Source organism: Notolepis coatsorum (genome assembly GCF_963971535.1).
Source record: "Notolepis coatsorum genome assembly, chromosome: 5".
NCBI lineage: Eukaryota > Metazoa > Chordata > Actinopteri > Aulopiformes > Paralepididae > Notolepis > Notolepis coatsorum.
In genome coordinates this window covers 51,483,541-51,504,112 of record NC_140169.1, presented here as the reverse complement: position 1 = coordinate 51,504,112, position 20,572 = coordinate 51,483,541, and the positions used below count along the sequence as shown (strand labels likewise).

The 20,572-nt window shown below is 44.8% G+C and overlaps 1 protein-coding gene across 1 annotated transcript in view; it reads left to right on the top strand.

Moving 5' to 3' along the window:
• The window catches only part of LOC311229130 (uncharacterized protein), a 121,654-nt gene that overhangs the window by 98,480 nt on the left and 2,602 nt on the right, over positions 1-20,572 (top strand). Inside the window, exons 26-29 of the mRNA XM_084315153.1 lie at positions 10,749-12,164; positions 17,758-17,799; positions 17,905-17,964; positions 19,029-19,095. Coding sequence (XP_084171279.1) covers positions 10,749-12,164; positions 17,758-17,799; positions 17,905-17,964; positions 19,029-19,095 — 1,585 coding nt within the window. The remainder of the gene's footprint in view (positions 1-10,748; positions 12,165-17,757; positions 17,800-17,904; positions 17,965-19,028; positions 19,096-20,572) is intronic.

Sequence of the window (20,572 nt, the reverse complement as noted above, 5' to 3'; positions counted from 1 at the left end):
TTAGCTCTGGCTAGTTAGCCTTCAATTAGCTCTTGGCTAGTTAGCCATCGATTAGCTCTGGCTTGTTAGTTGGTTGTGAGCTCTTGTTAGCTCTGGCTTGGTAGCCGGTTGTGAGCTCTTGTTAGCTCTGGCTTGGTAGCCTCCTGTTAGCTTCTGTTAACTTCTGTTAACTTCTGTTAACTCTGGCTTGGTAGCCTCCTCTTAGCTTCTGTTAGCTCTGGCTTGGTAGCCCACTGTTAGCTTCTGTTAGCTCTGGCTTGGTAGCCTCCTCTTAGCTTCTGTTAGCTCTGGCTTGGTAGCCCACTGTTAGCTTCTGTTAGCTCTGGCTTGGTAGCCCACTGTTAGCTTCTGTTAGCTCTGGCTTGGTAGCCTTCTGTTAGCTTCTGTTAGCTCTGGCTTGATAGCCGGCTGTTAGCTTCTGTTAGCTCTGGCTTGATAGCCGGCTGTTAGCTTATGTTAGCTCTGGCTTGGTAGCCGGCTGTTAGCTTCTGTTAGCTCTGGCTTGATAGCCGGCTGTTAGCATCCGTTAGCACTGGCTGGTTAGCCGGCTGTTAGCATCCGTTAGCACTGGCTTGATAGCCGGCTGTTAGCTTCTGTTAGCTCTGGCTTGATAGCCGGCTGTTAGCTTCTGTTAGCTCTGGCTTGGTAGCCGGCTGTTAGCTTCTGTTAGCTCTGGCTTGGTAGCCGGCTGTTAGCTTCTGTTAGCTCTGGCTGGTTAGCCGGCTGTTAGCATCCGTTAGCACTGGCTTGGTAGCCGGCGGTTATCTTCCGTTAGCACTGGCTGGTTAGCCGGTGGTTAGCATCCGTTAGCACTGTCTCGTTAGCCGGCGCTCCTGTAGACTCCGGCTAGGTAGCTTCCAGTTAGCACTGGCTCGTTAGCCGGCAATGCCAGCCTGTATGGCTGCGCTGATGTCTCTCTAAACTGCCAGACATTTAGAGAGGGGGTTTTCTTTACTTTATTTTTCTTTAATCCAATTTTGCGGCCTCAACCGCTCCACCAGCAATGCCCACACTATGCAGATGCCTTTTAATTTGCCACTGCTTTCCACTGAGGGCCATACAGATCAATATCCTTTGTCTGGCGTATTCTAAAGCGGAAGGTTTTAGCTCCCTAGGTGCTGATAAGAGCACATTCAAGTAAGGTTTAAACTCACTTTTGTAGTCTGTTCATTTCAGGGTTCTCCGTTATCAATATTTCTAGTTTATTTTATTTGGCTGTTATCATACTGATCTCAGCCCGAACTCAGGGACGCCATGTTGAATGCCGATGGGTTGTCTCTTATCTATCTCAGATCACCTACTCGAGCTAGAACCCTGTGGCCGCCCGATATCCCCCAGCGAGGTGCTAAACTCACTAAGTTCTCGGGTCAATTACTATTTCTATCAAGCTTACTTCATAGTCACTAGTTAGTTATATCCAGTTGATATGAAATATAAGCATAGAAGAGTTGTTAACCTCTTCTTTGTTTGTAATAAACCGAATGTATGTCTGGGAGAACTCTTATTGCCTATAATAACAATAATATTATTATCATCATTATTATCATCATTATTATCATCATTTTACGAAAGGCCTGTAATGCTACTCATTTGAAAGCCTGATGATATTACTTCACCGGCACCGCCACTATCCTCATTTGTGAGAAAAGGCCTGTAATGCTACTCATTTGAAAGTCTGATGATATTACTTTGCCTACAACAATAGTAATTATATTAGCGCAATAACACTTAATAATCATTTGCAATCCCTTATCAATTCGACAGATCCATCGATCCGTGGTACCGATTGTCCCGTCCTGCAGTGACTAGACTCTCAGTTTCCCACAAACCCGATATAATAACCATATGCTTAATCCTTTATATCTTACAAGTGACAGGGAGAACAGGATGTCATAATAAAAAGGGTCACTTCGTGGCACTTCAACACATACATAAGATACCCAGATATGACAAGAAAGGTAAACAAATATGCCCTAGTGAGAGAAATGAAAACAACGCATGGGTCTATGACTTTGTTATGTCTTCACACAAAGAACTGGAGAAGGAAAATAACCTGGACCTCTCATATCTCCTGGCCCTGTGGCTGTTGTTTTAAGAGACACTGTTAAGACTGTCGCCCAGTGTCTTTATACTAGTTGATCATATTATTATTTTAATTGTTTTTATTGGTTTTTTAAAGGTTCAACAACATTATATACATACGTACACACATACTGTACATACAATACATGACTACATATAACCGCACAATACCTAAAATAAATGAAAAATAAAGTAGACAAAATGAGAACATTTTTTATTATAATAATAAAAGAAAATTGCATTGTTCTTATACAGGTTGTCACTTGCCATATAGAAATTGCCTATCTAATAAATCACCGTCTTATGCCTAAGCATCCTCAGCCGGGAATTTTAGATTAAAATAATCTAAAAATGGCTGCCAAACTTGGAAGATTTTCTGGGTAGAGCCCCTGGTGGAGTATTTAAGTCTCTCAAGTTTTAGGTGTGCCATCACATCTTCGACCCAGCGTCGATGTGATGGAGGAATGGCTGACTTCCAGTTAAGCAAGATAAGGCGTCTAGCCAACAAAGAGGAGAAGGCCAGAGCATCCGATTGAGCGACAGATACCCTAATTTCGCCAGGGAGCACTCCAAAAACTGCAACCAAGTGGTTAGGGCTGATCTCCCTGTCATAGTTGATCATATTAACTAGTCAAGGCTGTAAGACATAGAATATGTATTTTAACACAGAACTATGTGACATGATAATATTTTCCCATCACAACCTTTACATATTAGATCTGCCCCAACCATGTTAAAGACTCACCTCTTCTCACTGGCCTTTCCTTCAGGTTGAGAAGTACATCCGTGCCTCTATTTGACTGTTGTGTGACCTTATACAACCTTATATCAATAGGGCATGTGCTTTTTTCGTGCTATCACGAAAAACAAAGCAGGGGTGTACAGTGCAAACACATGTTCAGCATAAGCTCCTAAAAGTAAATTTGTGCTACCTAGAAAATGGAGAACGGAGGACATGTCCAACATGAGGTTGAGAGTAGGGGAGGACATGTCCAACATGAGGTTGAGAGTAGGGGAGGACATGTCCAACATGAGGTTGAGAGTAGGGGAGGACATGTCCAACATGAGGTTGAGAGTAGGGGAGGACATGTCCAACATGAGGTTGAGAGTAGGGGAGGACATGTCCAACATGAGGTTGAGAGTAGGGGAGGACATGTCCAACATGAGGTTGAGAGTAGGGGAGGACATGTCCAACATGAGAGTAGGGGAGGACATATTCTTTTATTTAAAAATGTTTAGCATTTTTACAGCTTTTATTGGTCATACAAGACAGACAGAGGAGAGGGAGAACGGGAGAGGATGTGCGGAGGACATGCAACAGATCAGCCCGGGAGCGGGAGGCGATTCGAACCCGGTGAGGACGCATAGGTCAAGTCAAGTCAAGAGTTTTAATTGTCACGGCATACAGGTATACAATGAAATGCGGCTGGTCTTGCCCGCGACGATGTGCAATACAGTGGTACAACATATAATAGAATCCAATAAAAATACAGTGGTACAACATATTAATAGAATCCAATAAAACAGTGCAATAAACATGGTGTGCCATCTCGGTATCTGTACATTAGTATTTACAGAGCATATAGGACATGCTAGGTAGCTTTAGTAGTGCAATACACTGTTCCTGATGTTATACTACTTTAAAGTGGCCTTTCCTCTGGCCATAAGTGTGCGAGTGTTAAAGTGGCTGCTAGTGTGTGAGCGTGCTCAGCGTGCGTGTCGTGTATGTGCTTGTGTGTGCTTGTGTGTGGATAGTTCAGTTTCTGTGTCTCTCAATGTTCATTGTTCAAGGCTCTGATGGCCTGGGGGAAGAAGCTTAGCCTAAGCCTCTCCGTCCTAGTAGCTGGGGTTCGCAGGCATCTGCCTGACCTCAGCAGCTGGAACAGGCTGTTATTGGGGTGGTGGGGGTCTTTCATTATCCTGCAGGCTCTGGATTTGCACCTCTTGTTGTATAGAGCCTGCAGGGGAGGTAGCGCAATACCCGTGGTACGCTCGGCTGAGCGCACCACTCTCTGTAGGGCCTTCTTGTCCTGTGCCGTGAACTTCCTTAACTGTCTCAGGTGGTAGAGGCGCTGCTTCGCTTTCTTTACTACTGTGTCTATGTGTGTTGACCATGTCAGGTCCTCTGAGATGTGGACCCCCAGGTACTTGAAGCTGCTCACCCTGTCCACGGTAGCCCCGTTAATCATCAGTGGTGTGTGTGTCTCCTGCTGTCCTCTCCTATAATCCACGATCAGCTCCATGGTTTTACCAATGTTCAGGAGCAGGCTGTTGTCCTGGCACCAACGTTCCAGTACCTCAACCTCCTCTCGGTAGGCCTTCTCGTCGTTGTCCGAGATCAGCCCCACCACCACCGTGTCGTCGGCGAACTTCACTATGGAGTTGGAGCTGAACTTGGCCACACAATCGTGTGTGTAGAGTGAGTACAGCAGGGGGCTTAGAACACAGCCCTGGGGGGACCCGATGCTCAGGGTGATGGTGTTGGAGGTCTGACCCCCCACCCTGACCGCCTGGGGTCTTTCACTCAGAAAGTCCAGTACCCAGGCGCTCAGGGCGGAGCTCAGGCCTAGCTCGATCAGCTTGTCCACCAGTCTGGTGGGGACTATGGTGTTGAACGCTGAGCTGTAGTCAATGAACAACAGTCTCACATAGCCCCCCTTCTGACGGTCAAGGTGGGAGAGAGTGCTGTGCAGTACCTGGGAGACCGCGTCATCAGTGGACCTGTTTGTCCTGTATGCAAATTGCATAGGGTCCATATCACTGGGGAGAGAGGCACAAATGTGGTCCTTGACCAGCCTCTCGAAACATTTCATGACCACAGAGGTGAGTGCCACCGGTCTGTAATCATTTGGACATGTTGGGGAGGGTTTCTTCGGTACAGGGATGATGGTAAACATCTTGAAGCAGGCAGGGACTACTGACTCCGCCAGGGATTGATTAAATATGGCGGTGAACACCGGGGCAAGCTGGTTTGCACAGGACTTAAGTATGCGTCCTGTTATACCATCTGGGCCTGCAGCCTTCCTGGTGTTCACCTGCATAAATGCTCTTCTCACACTGTGTTCCGACAACGAGAGAGCGCCCCCGCCCCCCCGCGGTTGCCCCCCCCCCCTCCACAACAGCCGGTGCGCCAGTGACGTCACTAGCCAGAGGGCTAGCGGCGACACTGTCTACACCGAACCGAGCGTAGAAGGAGTTGAGTTTGTCCGCGAGAGAGGCGTCGTCGCTCCCCATTGAGGGGGCGCTGACTTTGTAGTCAGTTATTGTCTTCAGTCCCCTCCACAAGCCTCTTGTGTCGTTTTGTGCCATTTGTGTCTCCAGTTTCTCAGCATATGTCCTCTTAGCAAGTTTAACAGCCTTGCGCAGAGTGTAGACTGAAGCCTTGTACTCTTCCATATTTCCTGACTCTCTGCCCAGGTTATAAGCCGTGGTGCGTGAGTTTAGGGCTGTTCTTATAGTGCTGTCCACCCAAGGTTTCTGGTTTGGGAAAACCTGCGCCTTCTTTGTGAGGACAATGCCGTCTACCACTGTTGTTATGTAACTCACAACGGTATCAGCGTACTCGCTGACGTCACTGGCGCTTCCTTTAAACATGTCCCAGTCTGTATCCTCGAACGCGTCATGGAGCGCGGCCTCTGATTCGTCAGACCACTTTTTTGTCTCACGTGACACGACGACGTCACGCGATCTTTGTTTGTATGCTGGGATTAAAAAAATGGAGTCGTGATCGCTCGCGCTTGCAGAGCCCATCAGTGGCGGAGCCGCTACAGCCTTGTAGGCAGCTCTGAACGGGGTGTAACAGTGGTCGAGTGTGTTCCCCCCTCTTGTGGAGCAGGCGATGTGCTGAAAAAAGGTCGGCATCACTTTTTTCAGATTTGCCTGGTTGAAGTCACCAGTCACTATCGTCGCGGCTTCCGGGTGCTTGATCTGCTGTTTGTTGATGTGGTCGTGTAATTCCACCAGCGCTTTGCCAGTATTTGCCTGTGGGTGGATATACACGACGGATATAATGACCGCGGTAAACTCACGGGGTAGGTGGTACGGGCGGCACAGGATTTGGAGATGTTCCATATCTGGGGAGCATGAACTTGAGAGGACATGTACTTCCTTGGGATTAACCCAGAGATTGTTCGTGAGGATGCAGACCCCACCTCCGATGCTCTTCCCAGAGGCTGCCGTGCGATCTGCTCTCAGGACGGTGAAATTGTCCGATGGAGAGACGCTGTTGTCCGGCGTCGCTGGCTTGAGCCATGTCTCAGTGAAACACATGATGTTAACGTCTCTGGGGCGCGAGGCAGTATGCAGTGTGCCACTGGGGCGCCCCGGGCGGGGGACATTTTCAATTGTTTTCAAATATTATTTAAATTTGTATTCAAATTTTAATTGTTTAAACAATTAGTTTACTTTCCCAAGCTCCAAGATATCTCTGAACATATATACTGTATATACATTTATTTATGTTTAGGGTGGTGGGGGCTATAGATGCAACAGTGGAGGCTGCTGACCAAATTTTTAGGTGAAGCACAAATTATTATATTATATTATATATTAAATTATATTTTTAAAACATCCCCCACTGTGTGTCAGTGGTCAGTGGACACAGATGAAAACATATTAACATTAGGTGACAGCGGACCTGACCAGATGAAAACATATTAGGTGACAGCACACCTGATCAGATCAAAACATATTAGGTGACAGCGCACCTGACCAGATCAAAACATATTAGGTGACAGCGCACCTGATCAGATCAAAACATATTAGGTGACAGCGCACCTGACCAGATCAAAACATATTAGGTGAAGGTGACAAGGAAGCCACAGACTCATACCCCCCCGACACTCAACTAACCGCCTCGGACAATCCTTTATACCAGTGGCCATCAGGCTCCACAACAGTGGGCAGGGACTGCTGCCAGAAATCGACCTAGAACTAATAGGAACCCAAGTAGGACAATAACACTACCTCATGCATACTGCACCTTATGTGGATACTGTGATACTGTGAATAATGAATAATGTATATTTCAGTTAGTTAGATAGTAAATTATAACACTACCTTATGCATACTGCACCTTATGTGACACTGTGAAAATATATTTCAGTTAGTTAGATAGTAAATTATATTGACCTATTTGTTTACACTGCTTGTGTTGTTTTCACTACCCCCCCCCCCCCCCCTTCCCCCATGCTGCTATGATGCCTGAATTTCCCCAAGGGGATCAATAAAGGAATATCTTATCTTATCTTAAAAGGAAAGATGAAATTACCTACCTGGGTTCCATCCTATAGAGGCAAATCTTTCCTGTGACAAAATGGGATCCAATGTAATAAAACTAAGTCAACCAACTAACTAGATTCCTGTACCGGATCTCCTCTCTGGTAAACAAGAATACCTTGAAGACTCTAACAGGAGCACTCATTCAAGGGTACTACGACTATGCTTGCACCTCATGGTACCAAAGCACCTCAAAGGCACTAAAAACAAGATTACAAACATCACAAAACAAACTGGTCAGACTACTGCTTGACCTTACTCCTAAAACCCACCTCACCCCTGCCCACTTTGACAACCTAGGATGGCTTAGAGTAGACGACAGAGTACAGCAACTTGCAATGGGCCTGGTCTACAAGATACACTACACCACTAAGATACCCATGTGCATGTCGAAATACTTCCCAAAGGTCAGTGAATACCACGACCACAACACCAGAGGGAGTTCCACAAATCATGTTCAACCCAGATAAAATCATTTAAAAAGTTTTTTAAAAAATATATATATAAATAAATTATAACTTTTTTTTTAATAAAAGAAATATCGTCATAACTTACATTTACATTTACATTTAGTCATTTAGCTGACGCTTTTATCCAAAGCGACTTACAAGTTCTGTACGACAAGACAGCAAGAAGGGTACAACTCTATCAGCTGAGTAACAATGTTCATCAAGTGTTGCGTGTTACAGTGTAGGTTAGTTTATTAGGACAAGTGCATGACAGTAAGGTTAGTCAGGGTTAGATTTTTTTTTTTTTTTTTTTTTTTTTTTATCATTTCAGATAATGGTTGAAGAAGTGAGTCTTTAGTCGACGGCGAAAGATTGGACGGGATTCGGCTGTCCTAACTGGGATGGGTAGTTCATTCCACCATTGTGGGGCAAGGACTGAGAATAGGCGGCTTCTCTTTGATGACCCTCCGGGAGCTTGGATAGGAGTAGGTCTGAGGCGGCCAGAAGATGCAGAGCGTAGGAGTCTTGAGGGTGTGTAGTTAGAGACCATTGACCGGAGGTAGGCGGGAGCGGTTCCCTTTGCTGCACGGTATGCTAGGTCGAGGGCCTTGAAGCGGATACGTGCAGCAATGGGGAGCCAGTGCAGGTCCCTAAGAAGTGGGGTGACATGGGCCGACTTCGGTAGGTTTGATATCAGGCGGGCCGCTGCGTTTTGAATGAGTTGAAGAGGGTTGGTGGCAGTGGCTGGGAGGCCAGCTAGCAGTGCGTTGCAGTAGTCGAGGCGGGAGATGACTGTTGATTGGATGAGGAGTTGGGTGGCTTCTTTTGTCAGGAAGGGGCGTATCCTTCTGACGTTGCTCAGGAGGAATCTGCAGGTTCTGGTTGTCGCTGCGATGTGAGCAGAGAAGTTCAACTGGTCGTCGAGGACAACACCAAGGTTCTTGGCGGTCGGGGACGCGGTCACAGCTGCATTCTCGATTGTGATGGAGAGGTCGGTCAGGGGGGAGGATTTGGCCGGCAGGTGGAGCAATTCTGTTTTGCTTAGGTTCAGTTTGAGGTGGTTGGTCGTCATCCAGGCGGAGATGTCGGACAGACAGGCCGAGATCCGCTCAGAGACGTGGATATCTGAGGGAGGGAAGGAGAGGAAGAGTTGAGTATCGTCGGCATAACAATGGTAGGAGAAGCCATGAGACGTGATAATGTTACCCAGTGATTTAGTGTAGAGGGAGAAGAGAAGGGGTCCTAGGACCGAGCCCTGGGGGACACCCGTCCGGAGGGGGCGGGTGGCCGACAGAGTCCCTCTCCATGACACTTGGTAGGAGCGGTCGTTGAGGTATGATGTCAGCCATGTCAGCGCAGATCCAGCCACTCCCATTCCTGCGAGGGCCGCGAGGAGGATCTGATGGTTGACTGTGTCGAAGGCTGCAGATAGATCTAGGAGAATCAGGACAGAGGAGAGGCCTTTCGCTTTTGCTAAGTGAAGTGCCTCTGTGACCGCAATGAGGGCCGTTTCTGTGGAGTGGCCAGTCCGGAAGCCAGACTGATTGGGGTCTAGGAAGTCATTCTGTAAGAGATAAGCAGTAAGTTGGTTGGATACAGCACGTTCAAGTGTTTTAGAAAGAAAGGAGAGAAGAGAGACAGGACGATAGTTGGCTATGACGGTGGGGTTCAGGGTTGGTTTTTTTATGAGGGGCGTGACTCTGGCTTGTTTTAGGGAGGTGGGGACCACCCCCGAGTTGAGTGAGGAGTTGATAGTTGCAGTTAGGAATGGGAGGATGTCCGGTGCTATGGTCTGGAGGAGTGGGGAGGGTAGCCGGTCCAGCTCGCATGTAGTCGGACGGTTCGACGTTACCAGTGTCAGGGTCTCGGCTTCTGTAATGGGAGAGAAATGAGATTGCATAGGTCTATGAATCGATATCGCGATTCTGTTTAGATTAATTGCCCAGCCCTAGAGTGTGTACAGTAAGTTAGCTTGGTGATCATCATTGTGATGTAGGCTAAGCTGGCTAGCTACTGTTAGCATACAAGCTTTTACAAACACTGTAGCCTACTTACTTTTTCATCCACAACTTTTTTTCTGATCCAGATGCATAAATCCACTTCTTCATGTTGCTCAGTTGCTGGTTTATACTTCGGTCCTAATGTTGGCGCAACGTTTAATTTTGCCTACTGTGTTGTTATAGCTGTACAGCTTACTAAACTACTAGCTTGCTCTTTCACACAGTGAAACCAGTCCAGCTGCAGGTCCGTAGGTTAGGTTTAGCTCGGGCCAATCTCAAGTTTCTCAAGTTTCTTTATTAGTTGTCATACAGAAGTACAGAATACTTTTATACAAAATGCTTCTTTCTGTTACATTTTGTATAAAATATTCTGTACTTCTGTATGACAACTAATAAAGAAACTTGAGAAACTTGAGATTGGCCCCAGCTAAACCTAACCTATGGACCTGCAGCTGGACCCGTTTTGACTGTGCAATGCAGCAACCTCTGATTGGATTTTCAAGGCTGCCAATCATATTCAACCTCTGTGTATTGAATGTCAAGGGCTGTCAATCATTCAATCCCCCATTCAATGGCAAGAGTTTAACTGCACAGACCGTGCTTAGATGACGTTAATAGCCTATTTTGATTGGCTATTATTTATTATTTATTTAATCCTGGGTCAACCTGTGCAAACATCTGCACGAATATACTGCAGTCATTACTGCAGTACAGGCCTGCTCAGAGCTGTCAATTTTGGCCATTTTTGAAGAAAAAAAAATTCACTGGAGGAAAACATTTCTAATAAAAATGTTTTTTAATAATAATTAAAAAAATATATATATATGTAAATTAATAATAATTATGAATTATGAGTGAATTTGTGTTTCACGTGTTGTCATAGAGAAACCTCCACTGAGATGCAAAGATGTACCCTGACATATCTCTTTGTGATCCACAGAATGTCCTGGGAACGGTTAATGTCCTGATCTCTCCTGAAGCAGCAGACTCCTGGACATTTTTGAATGCAAATAAAAACAGCAGCACAAGCAGCCGCTTACTGGATTCCCTGGAGACCATTTCAGGTGTGCTGGATGGGGAATATATTGACATAGCAACCGAGCGCATCGTGCTAAACCGAGCCACATTTAATAATTCATTCAAGGCAGACCTTAACTCCAGCATCAGCATTGACATTCCAGACACCAACATCACTGACCTCCAAATCACTATCATCAGATTTGACCTCAAGCATGTTCTTCCAGCCAGGAACAGCAGCTTCAATGACAGCAGCTTCAATGACAGCAGCTTCAATGACAGCAGCTTCACCAGCAACGAAACTGTCTATGATAACGTTATCAATGCCTTTGTCGTGCTGATCAAGGTCAACGCAACGATTAACAATGTAACCTTGAAGTTTGACAAGTTGAACAGTTCACTGACAGAGAGCCCACAGTGTGTCTTCTGGAACTTTAGTCTTTTTGATAATCTGGGTGGATGGGATGATGAGGGGTGCACGTTTGTGTCTGATATAGATAACATAGTCACCTGCAACTGCAACCACCTCACCTCCTTCTCCATACTTATGTCAACCATTCCTTTTGATTCACTGTTATTGGATATGATCACTTATATCGGAGTAGCCATATCAATCCTAAGTTTGATCCTTTGCCTCATCATCGAAACAATCATTTGGAAACCCTTGACCAGGAACAGCACGGCCTACATGCGGCACGTTTCCATCGTGAACATCGCCGTGTCTCTGCTGATCGCGGACATCTGGTTCCTCGTCGGCATCGGCATCGCCAAGAATCCACTGGAAGACCGAGGCGACTACATGGTCCCGATAGGCGGGTGCACCGCGGCAACGTTTTTCATCCACTTCTTCTACATGGCCCTGTTCTTCTGGATGCTTGTGTTTGGCCTTCTCCTTTTCTACCGGACAGTCATGGTTTTCTCCCACATGTCCAAGGCAGCCATGCTGGCCATTGGTTTCTGTTTGGGCTACGGAGGACCTCTTGTCATCGCAGTCGTTACCATCGCAGCCACTGCGCCGGGCGATGGGTACATCAGGAAGGACCTGGCGTGCTGGCTGAACTGGGACAAGACCATGGCCATTCTGGCCTTTGTGATTCCCGCCTTGACCATCGTTTCTATCAACTTTTTGATCCTGATTGTGGTCTTGTTCAAAATGCTGCGGAGAGGGGCGGGAGACGCGACTAATCCCGATGAAAAGCACGCTCTCATGGTCATCGCCAGGTGCCTGGCCATTTTGACCCCTTGCTTTGGAATTACCTGGGGTCTAGGAGTGGGGACCATGACCGCGCCAGAAAATATCGGAATCCATATCGCCTTCGCATTCTTCAATTCACTACAGGTAATAAATACTGTGCTTGGTGTGTTGTATGATTTGGTGTTTCAAAAAGATTTAAAAATTAATAAAAATCACTCAGAAAACTAGGATCAATTATAACCCGCTGGAGGGATTCTATTTCTCGTAGATGCAGACGAGTGCAAAAAACACAGAATCCAGAAATCCTTTATCGTAACAAGATACAGCTGTCCGTGACGTATTCTATATTTCTAGTGGTATTACTCTGCCGTTGTTCTATATGTCTGCTACTGACTAAGTCACCCGGTAAAAAGAGAAGAGACGGCGGCCGGTTGAAAGAATGCTTGAAGCTGACAAAGGAGCGCTCGTTTTAAGACCCCAGGGGTGTTTTATTTACACCCTAGGCTAAGGTTTGGTTCCAGAGTCGTTCACTATAACAAGATACGACCTGGAATTCCATATAAAAAGTCAAAAGCATCAACAAGCCGTCGAATTATTTCTAAAATATCTTTTTCTGCTGGAACCAGGAAGCTCTGCTGAATGTATCTGGGTTGCCGTGGTGACCGTCTTCTTCGTCCGTTCTCGTTTCTGTGTCTCGCTGTGTGTCTGGTCTCCGGGGCGGGTTTCCTGTTAAGAACTCTAGGTCCTGCCTCCGAGCGCTTCGTCAGATGACGATCGCTGGGAGGCGTCACCTTCTTCCCAATTGGCTGTTCTAGACGACGGCCATTTTGAGCAAGGCCTGCCGCCATTTTGGGTCTTCAGTTTTCTGAGACAATTCCAAATTAGGGACTGATTCGAATTTCCAAGGGAGGGGTTTGTTAGTTGGAGATGTAAAAATAGAAGTTTACTTCATTATGCTTCAAATATACGTTGTCTGTATTGTGGTAACTTAAAACCTAGAAAATCCTTTCTAGTTTATCTAAATATACCGTTTCAGTCTTTACAGAATTTTCCTATTAAGTTTTATACATGAATTATCCAAATGTGGGTTCTTTAATTAATACCAGAGTATTTAATTATTCCAATTTAAATCTTAAGTTATTAGTTATGTCTCTAGGTGTAGTTTAAACATATTTTTGTATTCTATCTTAGGTTATAAACATACTATTTTGTTTAACTTGGTTCTCTTTCGGTAATAACCTTACATTTTAGTTGTAAATTAACTGGAATGTTATTGTCTTAACAATGATGTTGTTTTCCTGTATAATTATTAATGTTTGATTATATTAAAACAACGTTTAATCCAAATCCACTTTTCCTCTCTCCTTGGAAGACAGGAGGGGCTTCCTGTAGGCATTCTGTGCCTGCAAGAGTCACATGAAACCTTTGAAGTATATTCCCAAGCTAAACCCGGCGCTGATCTACTCTGCGTTGTGATTCAAAACTTTACAGCCCTGGGATATACTTATGACGCTCGGCGGTGCAGGCAGGAGAAATCAGGAGGAGAAGAGGGTTATTTCAAACGGAGTGGTTTATTAAATCCACAAAGTTATACAAAAAATTATCTGTTTCAATTAAAAGTAAAGAATGCTATAATATTGAGGTACCGAAAGCACTATGCCGCTTGCCCTCAATATTAGACTAAGCAAGTAGATTAAAGAATGATAATTGTTGATGAGCTTTGTTCTCTGGCTGAATGAACAAAGCAGTTCTGTTTTTCCCTCCAAAAGTTATTTTCCTTTGTTCGTTGTCCTGCTGCCGCTCCTCTGTGTGAAGGTGGGTGTGGTTCCTCCTGGTCAGTTGGGTTCAGAGTTCTCCTCTCGTCACCACACCCAGATCTTATAGCCAAGGCCTGCAGTCTCTCGTGATGTCATCAGAATGACATCATCAAATTCTTTCCTCCAATGCCAGGCCAGCTAAGCTTGAATTTGAAAATAGGGGTTTGGCTTAATAGGCCAACCCCCATACTTTGTTTAAGCCCAGAGAATAGTTTCCCTGTATTTTTAATACTTTGATTGATGAACCTCAAGATATATTGATTACATAAACACAGATATATCATACTTAAACACATTACTTGTACACATTCTGTTATTTTTAAGACTAGTTTCACCTTAAGTGAAACTAATCTTCTTTACCACAAAGTCTGCTGACTTTCAATAAATTGCTACCAAGTCTAATCATTCTTTTTTAGCTTACATCAATATTTTATACAGTTTTAGTATGACTTCAAAATTATTACCACAATGTAAACAGGCCTAATTATACTTTATATCAAACTAATCTAAGTGTGTTATCAGCCATTTGCAGTTATACTTAGTATTTAGCAAACCAGGTGGCCACATATGTGTCTCCTACTAGGAGACACATGTGTTTAACTAGGGCTTCCTGTCCTTTGTTCTTACAACCCCCTAAGGGGAAGTAGGTTACCTTCCTGATTAGCCACCGAACCCGTTTAACAACCTCTCTATTGTCTTGAAGGAAACCTGTCTACGGCAGCTGTTGCCAACACTTTGTATGCAAATTCACCTTTGGTTGTGAGCACAAGGTCTCTGTCAACACACACACTCTATGAACTATATTTGATTGCCAATTGTTCCACTTTGACTGTTTCTATAAGACTATTACACATTAGTTTGATTTGAACTCCCGTTATGATGATCTATGTTCAAAATATACCACACCTTCTTTGAAGTTCTGTACCAAACGGTGCTTATCTTTACATCCCCCAGACTCTGGGGCTGCTCTCAGCACTTCTATAGAAACTGTTGGCTTGTCAATCATAATAAACGGGCGTCTGTTGACAGCCCTATTCAGCGTTTTGCTTTGGTCAACACAGCCATCTGTTCTAATGTTAAATCTGGCCGGCCAAAGTGACCAGCATCCTGTCGTATTTAAATACAGTGTGGTCTCCCGGGGTCTGCTCTAGCCTGTGTGACCCATTCTAATCAGGGAGACTTCCACTATAGATCCAGTTTGCCCAGACCAAATGACTATTTTCAGTGCATAATCTAATCAATATTACTTTTAGTTGTTGTCATTTAGCGTTATCAATTGTAATGAGTAATTACTTATTTTCTAAGAGAAATCTATTGAATATCAGCATGATTTGGCCTTTTGTACTATTTAAACCTATGTTTGGGGAGGTGTGAAAATACAGACCAAGGGCCTTCCTGTTGACACTTACAGCAGAATCGTCCAGTAGAATGCAGAATTAGGGAAAATATCATGTTTCATTTAGTCAATTTACCACACCTTCGCTCTGATAATTCTGTTTGTCCTTTTATACCGAATCTGTTACGTCATTCTCCTCATCGAGTCCAGTGGCGGGATCCACAAAGAATGGATTGCACGGTGCTAATTGCACCCTTACTTACAATTCATTATGAATTGAAAATGGGGGACCCTGATGTAAACAAGACGAAAGTATTTCTCTTTACAATTATGCTAATAACAGGGCTCGAATTTGCGACCGAATTGGTCGCATATGCGACTGAAATTGTATCTGTGCGACCTCAAAATATAATTGGGAGCATTCGTGCGAGTGCAAATTATTGTTCTGGTGCAACCTTCTCCCCCCCCCCCCCCCCCCCCTCCCGAAACGTCCCTTTTTCTGTCCATGTCACTCAGTATGTGCCTTGTGAGTTAACAGTGACCATTCTAACCAATCAAACGTGAGCTTGACGTTCTTACCTTTAACACACACACACGCTGCTCGCAGTGCCCTCATTGCCCCTCCCCCTCACAGACACAGACCAGTCTCATTCGCACCGAAGATAGCAAGCGTGCAGCTCCTCTTTTAACATCACTGAAGCATTAAACAATGGCCCAGTAAACTATTCACTTTAGTTTAATACACAAGGCGTTGTCTAACGTTATCTAGCTGGCTAGCTACTGATAGCTCATAACATCATTGGTGTTCGTTTTTGCAGCTGTTGCTGTTCTGTTGCTAACATTAGCTACCTAGCAACTGTAGCTAGCTAGCTGGCTGGCTACCTTTTAATTCGCAATGGAGTGGAGCTAACTAACTGTACAAATCGATGTGATTGGCTGAGACTGTATTTTGTACGGGTTGGCTGCCTGGCTGTTGTGGATTTGGGTAGCCAGCTAGCAGCTAACATCAACTCAACGTCAACACTCTGTTGACACTCTGAGCTAGTTTGCCGACAGCGATGTAACAAACAATATGGTCCGTGCGGAACCCTTATCACCAACACATCTTTCCGTGTGTGAATAATGTTGAGCCACCACAAAAGATGAATCCAAAGTTTAATCCAGTAAGAATAGTACTAGGCTATATAACACATCTTTGCAAGTAGATTACATTAGCAAAATGCCCTTTTGACATGTAGCCTACATATTCATAATCATGAAAGTTTATTTGGAAGTATTTTATATTCTGTACTTAGTTTTAAAGTGGTCAGACAGTTCCCTCTGTGTGTAATACAGACAGTCTTCACACATTCATAAATAACACGGTTGGAAGTTGGGAGCACCAGTGCTACCAAGTAAAAATGTAAATTTCGAGCCCTGTAATAACCAATAATGAACAATACAGTCAACTCATGAAGTCAAAACGATCTGAAGCACTCATCACTTTCCAGTGCAATACCGGCTTCCAACATCTGTGTGGCGCATACAGTTGAATGCTGGTATTACACTCACTGATGGACACGAAGAAGTCAAGTCCGATGGGATTTGGGAATCTCAAATACAAATCGGGATTGGAATAAAAAATGCATTTATATTAAACAATACAGAATACAGCACTTCTTGGGGTCTGTAGGGTAAGCACTTATTCTCTCCCCCTGAACATAGAGATGTATGGGCCTTTTAAGTCAGTGATAAAAGTGTCTTTCAAGGATAAGTGAGCTCCTGCACTGAGTATTATAGTTCAATATTCTATATTTGATCACCAAAACCCCCCAAAAAGCATAAAAAGGGGGCCCCAAAAATTGGGCTTGCGTGCTGCACGCGCTCACACACTGGTAAGGTGCCCTTTTCAGCCTTTCAGCACCTGCCCCTCTAAAGTCCTGTGCACGTCCCTGCTCAAGACTGTAGCACTCAAATTTGACACTGTTTGAGTTTTATCTTTCGTGCTGACTTGTTGTACACAACTTGTAAGTCGCTTTGGATAAAAGACTTAATGACTAAATATAAATTAGCCCAAAGCATTTTTTGTTGTTTTGATTTATTTTTTTATCTACTTTTTCTCCCCCTTTTTTACGTATTTTTCTCCCATCCCAATTTAGTCGTTATGCCAATTCCCTTAAATACATTAGATACTGAACATCTTCAACAACTTAATACTTTAACTGTGAACCAGGACACAAGGATATAAAGATAAATAAGTAAATTAAATAAAAATAAAGAATAGAAGAAAGAAAAGACAGCTACATTCCATTAGACAAAATGTATTATAACAAGAGTCAGGACCTTTTCAGAATATGGCAAACGCATATATATTTTATCACAAGAAGGGAAGCTTTGAATGTTAATTGCAGTGTTAAAATGTTATTCTTGTTCTGTGTTTTTGGCAGCGTGGCAGTGTTTGGTTTTCCCGTGCAAATTATAATGTGATATGGCAAAAGTGTTTTCTATTCTTTATTTTTATTTCATTTAATTCTTTATCTTTAGTGTGTAGTGTTTTTCTTGATACCTATGGTCTTAAATATTGTACTTTTGATATCTTCCATAGGGCTTTTTCATATTGGTGTTTGGGACACTCCTGGATACTAAGGTATGTGAAGTTTAAGATGTAACATTGCTGCTATTTCTCTTACTTGTACAAGTGTTGATCAATTATATTATTACTTATCATAAATTAATTATATTGTGCTTCTAGATCATTGAAACCGTGGGAGATAGATTCCGCAGTCTAAGCGCCGCCTCTCGTCCAACAAGAGTAAGCACCGCTTTCATCACCACACTATCACCATTATTTACACGTTTTATTTACAAGTTCATACATCATTGGGTAATCTACACAATTCTAAACATATAATAATATATAAAATACTGCTACGATGATTATATTTAAAGCAACAATTAGTCTTTAAAAAGAAAAAAATGTGGAGCGTGAACAGAGCAAATTGAGACCACCGGCACTACAAGATGGCACTCACCGTGGCTGCTCTGCCCTCAGAGGCTCTGGTGAGGCTCAACACTCACCGTGGCTGCTCTGCCCTCAGAGGCTCTGGTGAGGCTCAACACTCACCGTGGCTGCTCTGCCCTCAGAGGCTCTGGTGAGGCTCAACACTCACCGTGGCTGCTCTGCCCTCAGAGGCTCTGGTGAGGCTCAACACTCACCGTGGCTGCTCTGCCCTCAGAGGCTCTGGTGAGGCTCAACACTCACCGTGGCTGCTCTGCCCTCAGAGGCTCTGGTGAGGCTCAACACTCACCATGGCTGCTCTGCCCTCAGAGGCTCTGGTGAGGCTCAACACTCACCGTGGCTGCTCTGCCCTCAGAGGCTCTGGTGAGGCTCAACACTCACCGTGGCTGCTCTGCCCTCAGAGGCTCTGGTGAGGCTCAACACTCACCGTGGCTGCTCTGCCCTCAGAGGCTCTGGTGAGGCTCAACACTCACCGTGGCTGCTCTGCCCTCAGAGGCTCTGGTGAGGCTCAACACTCACCGTGGCTGCTCTGCCCTCAGAGGCTCTGGTGAGGCTCAACACTCACCGTGGCTGCTCTGCCCTCAGAGGCTCTGGTGAGGCTCAACACTCACCGTGGCTGCTCTGCCCTCAGAGGCTCTGGTGAGGCTCAACACTCAGCAGAGTTAACCCTCTGAGGCCATAGTGGCGAAGGCGAGTGCTGCGTTGAAGAGCCTGTGGTCAGTATTTGCTCTGTTCATGATTAATTAATAGAAAATACATTTTTGGATATCATTTTATAATACTTTACTGCAGTTCTAGCTTGTGGTCAGTATGTTGTATATCTTGTATTGATGTGCCATTTCCTCTCGTCACTATAGAGTACAAGTGCTGGAGTTTCATCTTCCAGTGGGTTAAACTTCTTCAGGAGACTACGAGGAAGAAGAAGTAAGTTATTGATCTCTTTTCTAGAGGACTTCTTGTCCCACATTTAACCCACTCGTAGGGTCTTCATCTTTTAGTCACACCAAAGGTCTTCGGGTCCATTTGACCCGGCTCATGTTCAACCATTCTAAAGTACTAGTTATAAACCCAAAAACTCCTACTAATCATACTTTTTCCTTCATTACTAACTACATTACTAACAGTACTGTGAGGTTGCAGCAGTCTATGTTGCTATAAAGAGCTGTGAGCTAGCAGCAGTCTATGTTGCTACAAAGAGCTGTGAGCTAGCAGCAGTCTGTGTTGCTATAAAGAGCTGTGAGCTAGCAGCAGTCTGTGTTGCTATAAAGAGATGTGAGCTAGCAGCAGTCTGTGTTGCTATAAAGAGCTGTGAGCTAGCAGCAGTCTGTGTTGCTATAAAGAGATGTGAGCTAGCAGCAGTCTGTGTTGCTACCAGGCCACGTGAGCGGATCGGCACGGCCGAGAAATCCGCTCTTCGCTCTTTAAAGCTTGGTCCGCTCCGCTAATCGCTCATGTTGACCCCGCCCCCAAGTCGCTCTCCGCTCGCTCACCACTCACCTTGAATCGAGCGCTCCCCGCACCAGATCGCTCGGCAGATTTTTTATTTTTTTTGGAGCATGGTGTAAATTAGCTCAAACTACAACAGTCTACACCCCCTGGGCCCCTTAACAATTGTTTGTATTGAGCCGAATTGTAATTGTACCAATTCTGCAATGTTTAATAACGTTGTTTATCCATTCACTAGCTCTATTAAGCAATGATAGCTAGCCGAGCCACAATGCTATGGTCGCTGCCATTAACGTTAGCATGTAAGCTAATGACAACAACAATGGCGTCGATACTTTTTCTAACAGGAGTGAGTGACAAAGCCTGAACAGGATATCACAGGTTCACCCTTCTCATTGGTTGAAAATTGCCTTCATGTTTGTACATCGCCATCTGTTGCTTTGGCATTGTACTACATGTATATTAACATCAGTGTTAAACCACTGTGAGCGGCCTGGAGTGGATTGGAGCGGAGGAGAACTCTCGCTCCGGACGTCGCGCAGACACATTTTAAAACCCACTCCTCGCTCACGTCAAAACCGCCCGCTCCGCTCCCCGCGCCGCTCACGCTCCGATCTGCTCACATGCACTGGTTGCTACCTGCTATAAAGAGCTGTGAGCTAGCAGCAGTCTGTGTCGCTGCCTGCTATAAAGAGCTGTGAGCTAGCAGCAGTCTGTGTCGCTGCCTGCTATAAAGAGCTGTGAGCTAGCAGCAGTCTGTGTTGCTATAAAGAGCTGTGAGCTAGCAGCAGTCTGTGTTGCTGGCTGCTATAAAGAGCTGTGAGCTAGCAGCAGTCTGTGTTGCTGGCTGCTATAAAGAGCTGTGAGCTAGCAGCAGTCTGTGTTGCTATAAAGAGCTGTGAGCTAGCAGCAGTCTGTGTTGCTGGCTGCTATAAAGAGCTGTGAGCTAGCAGCA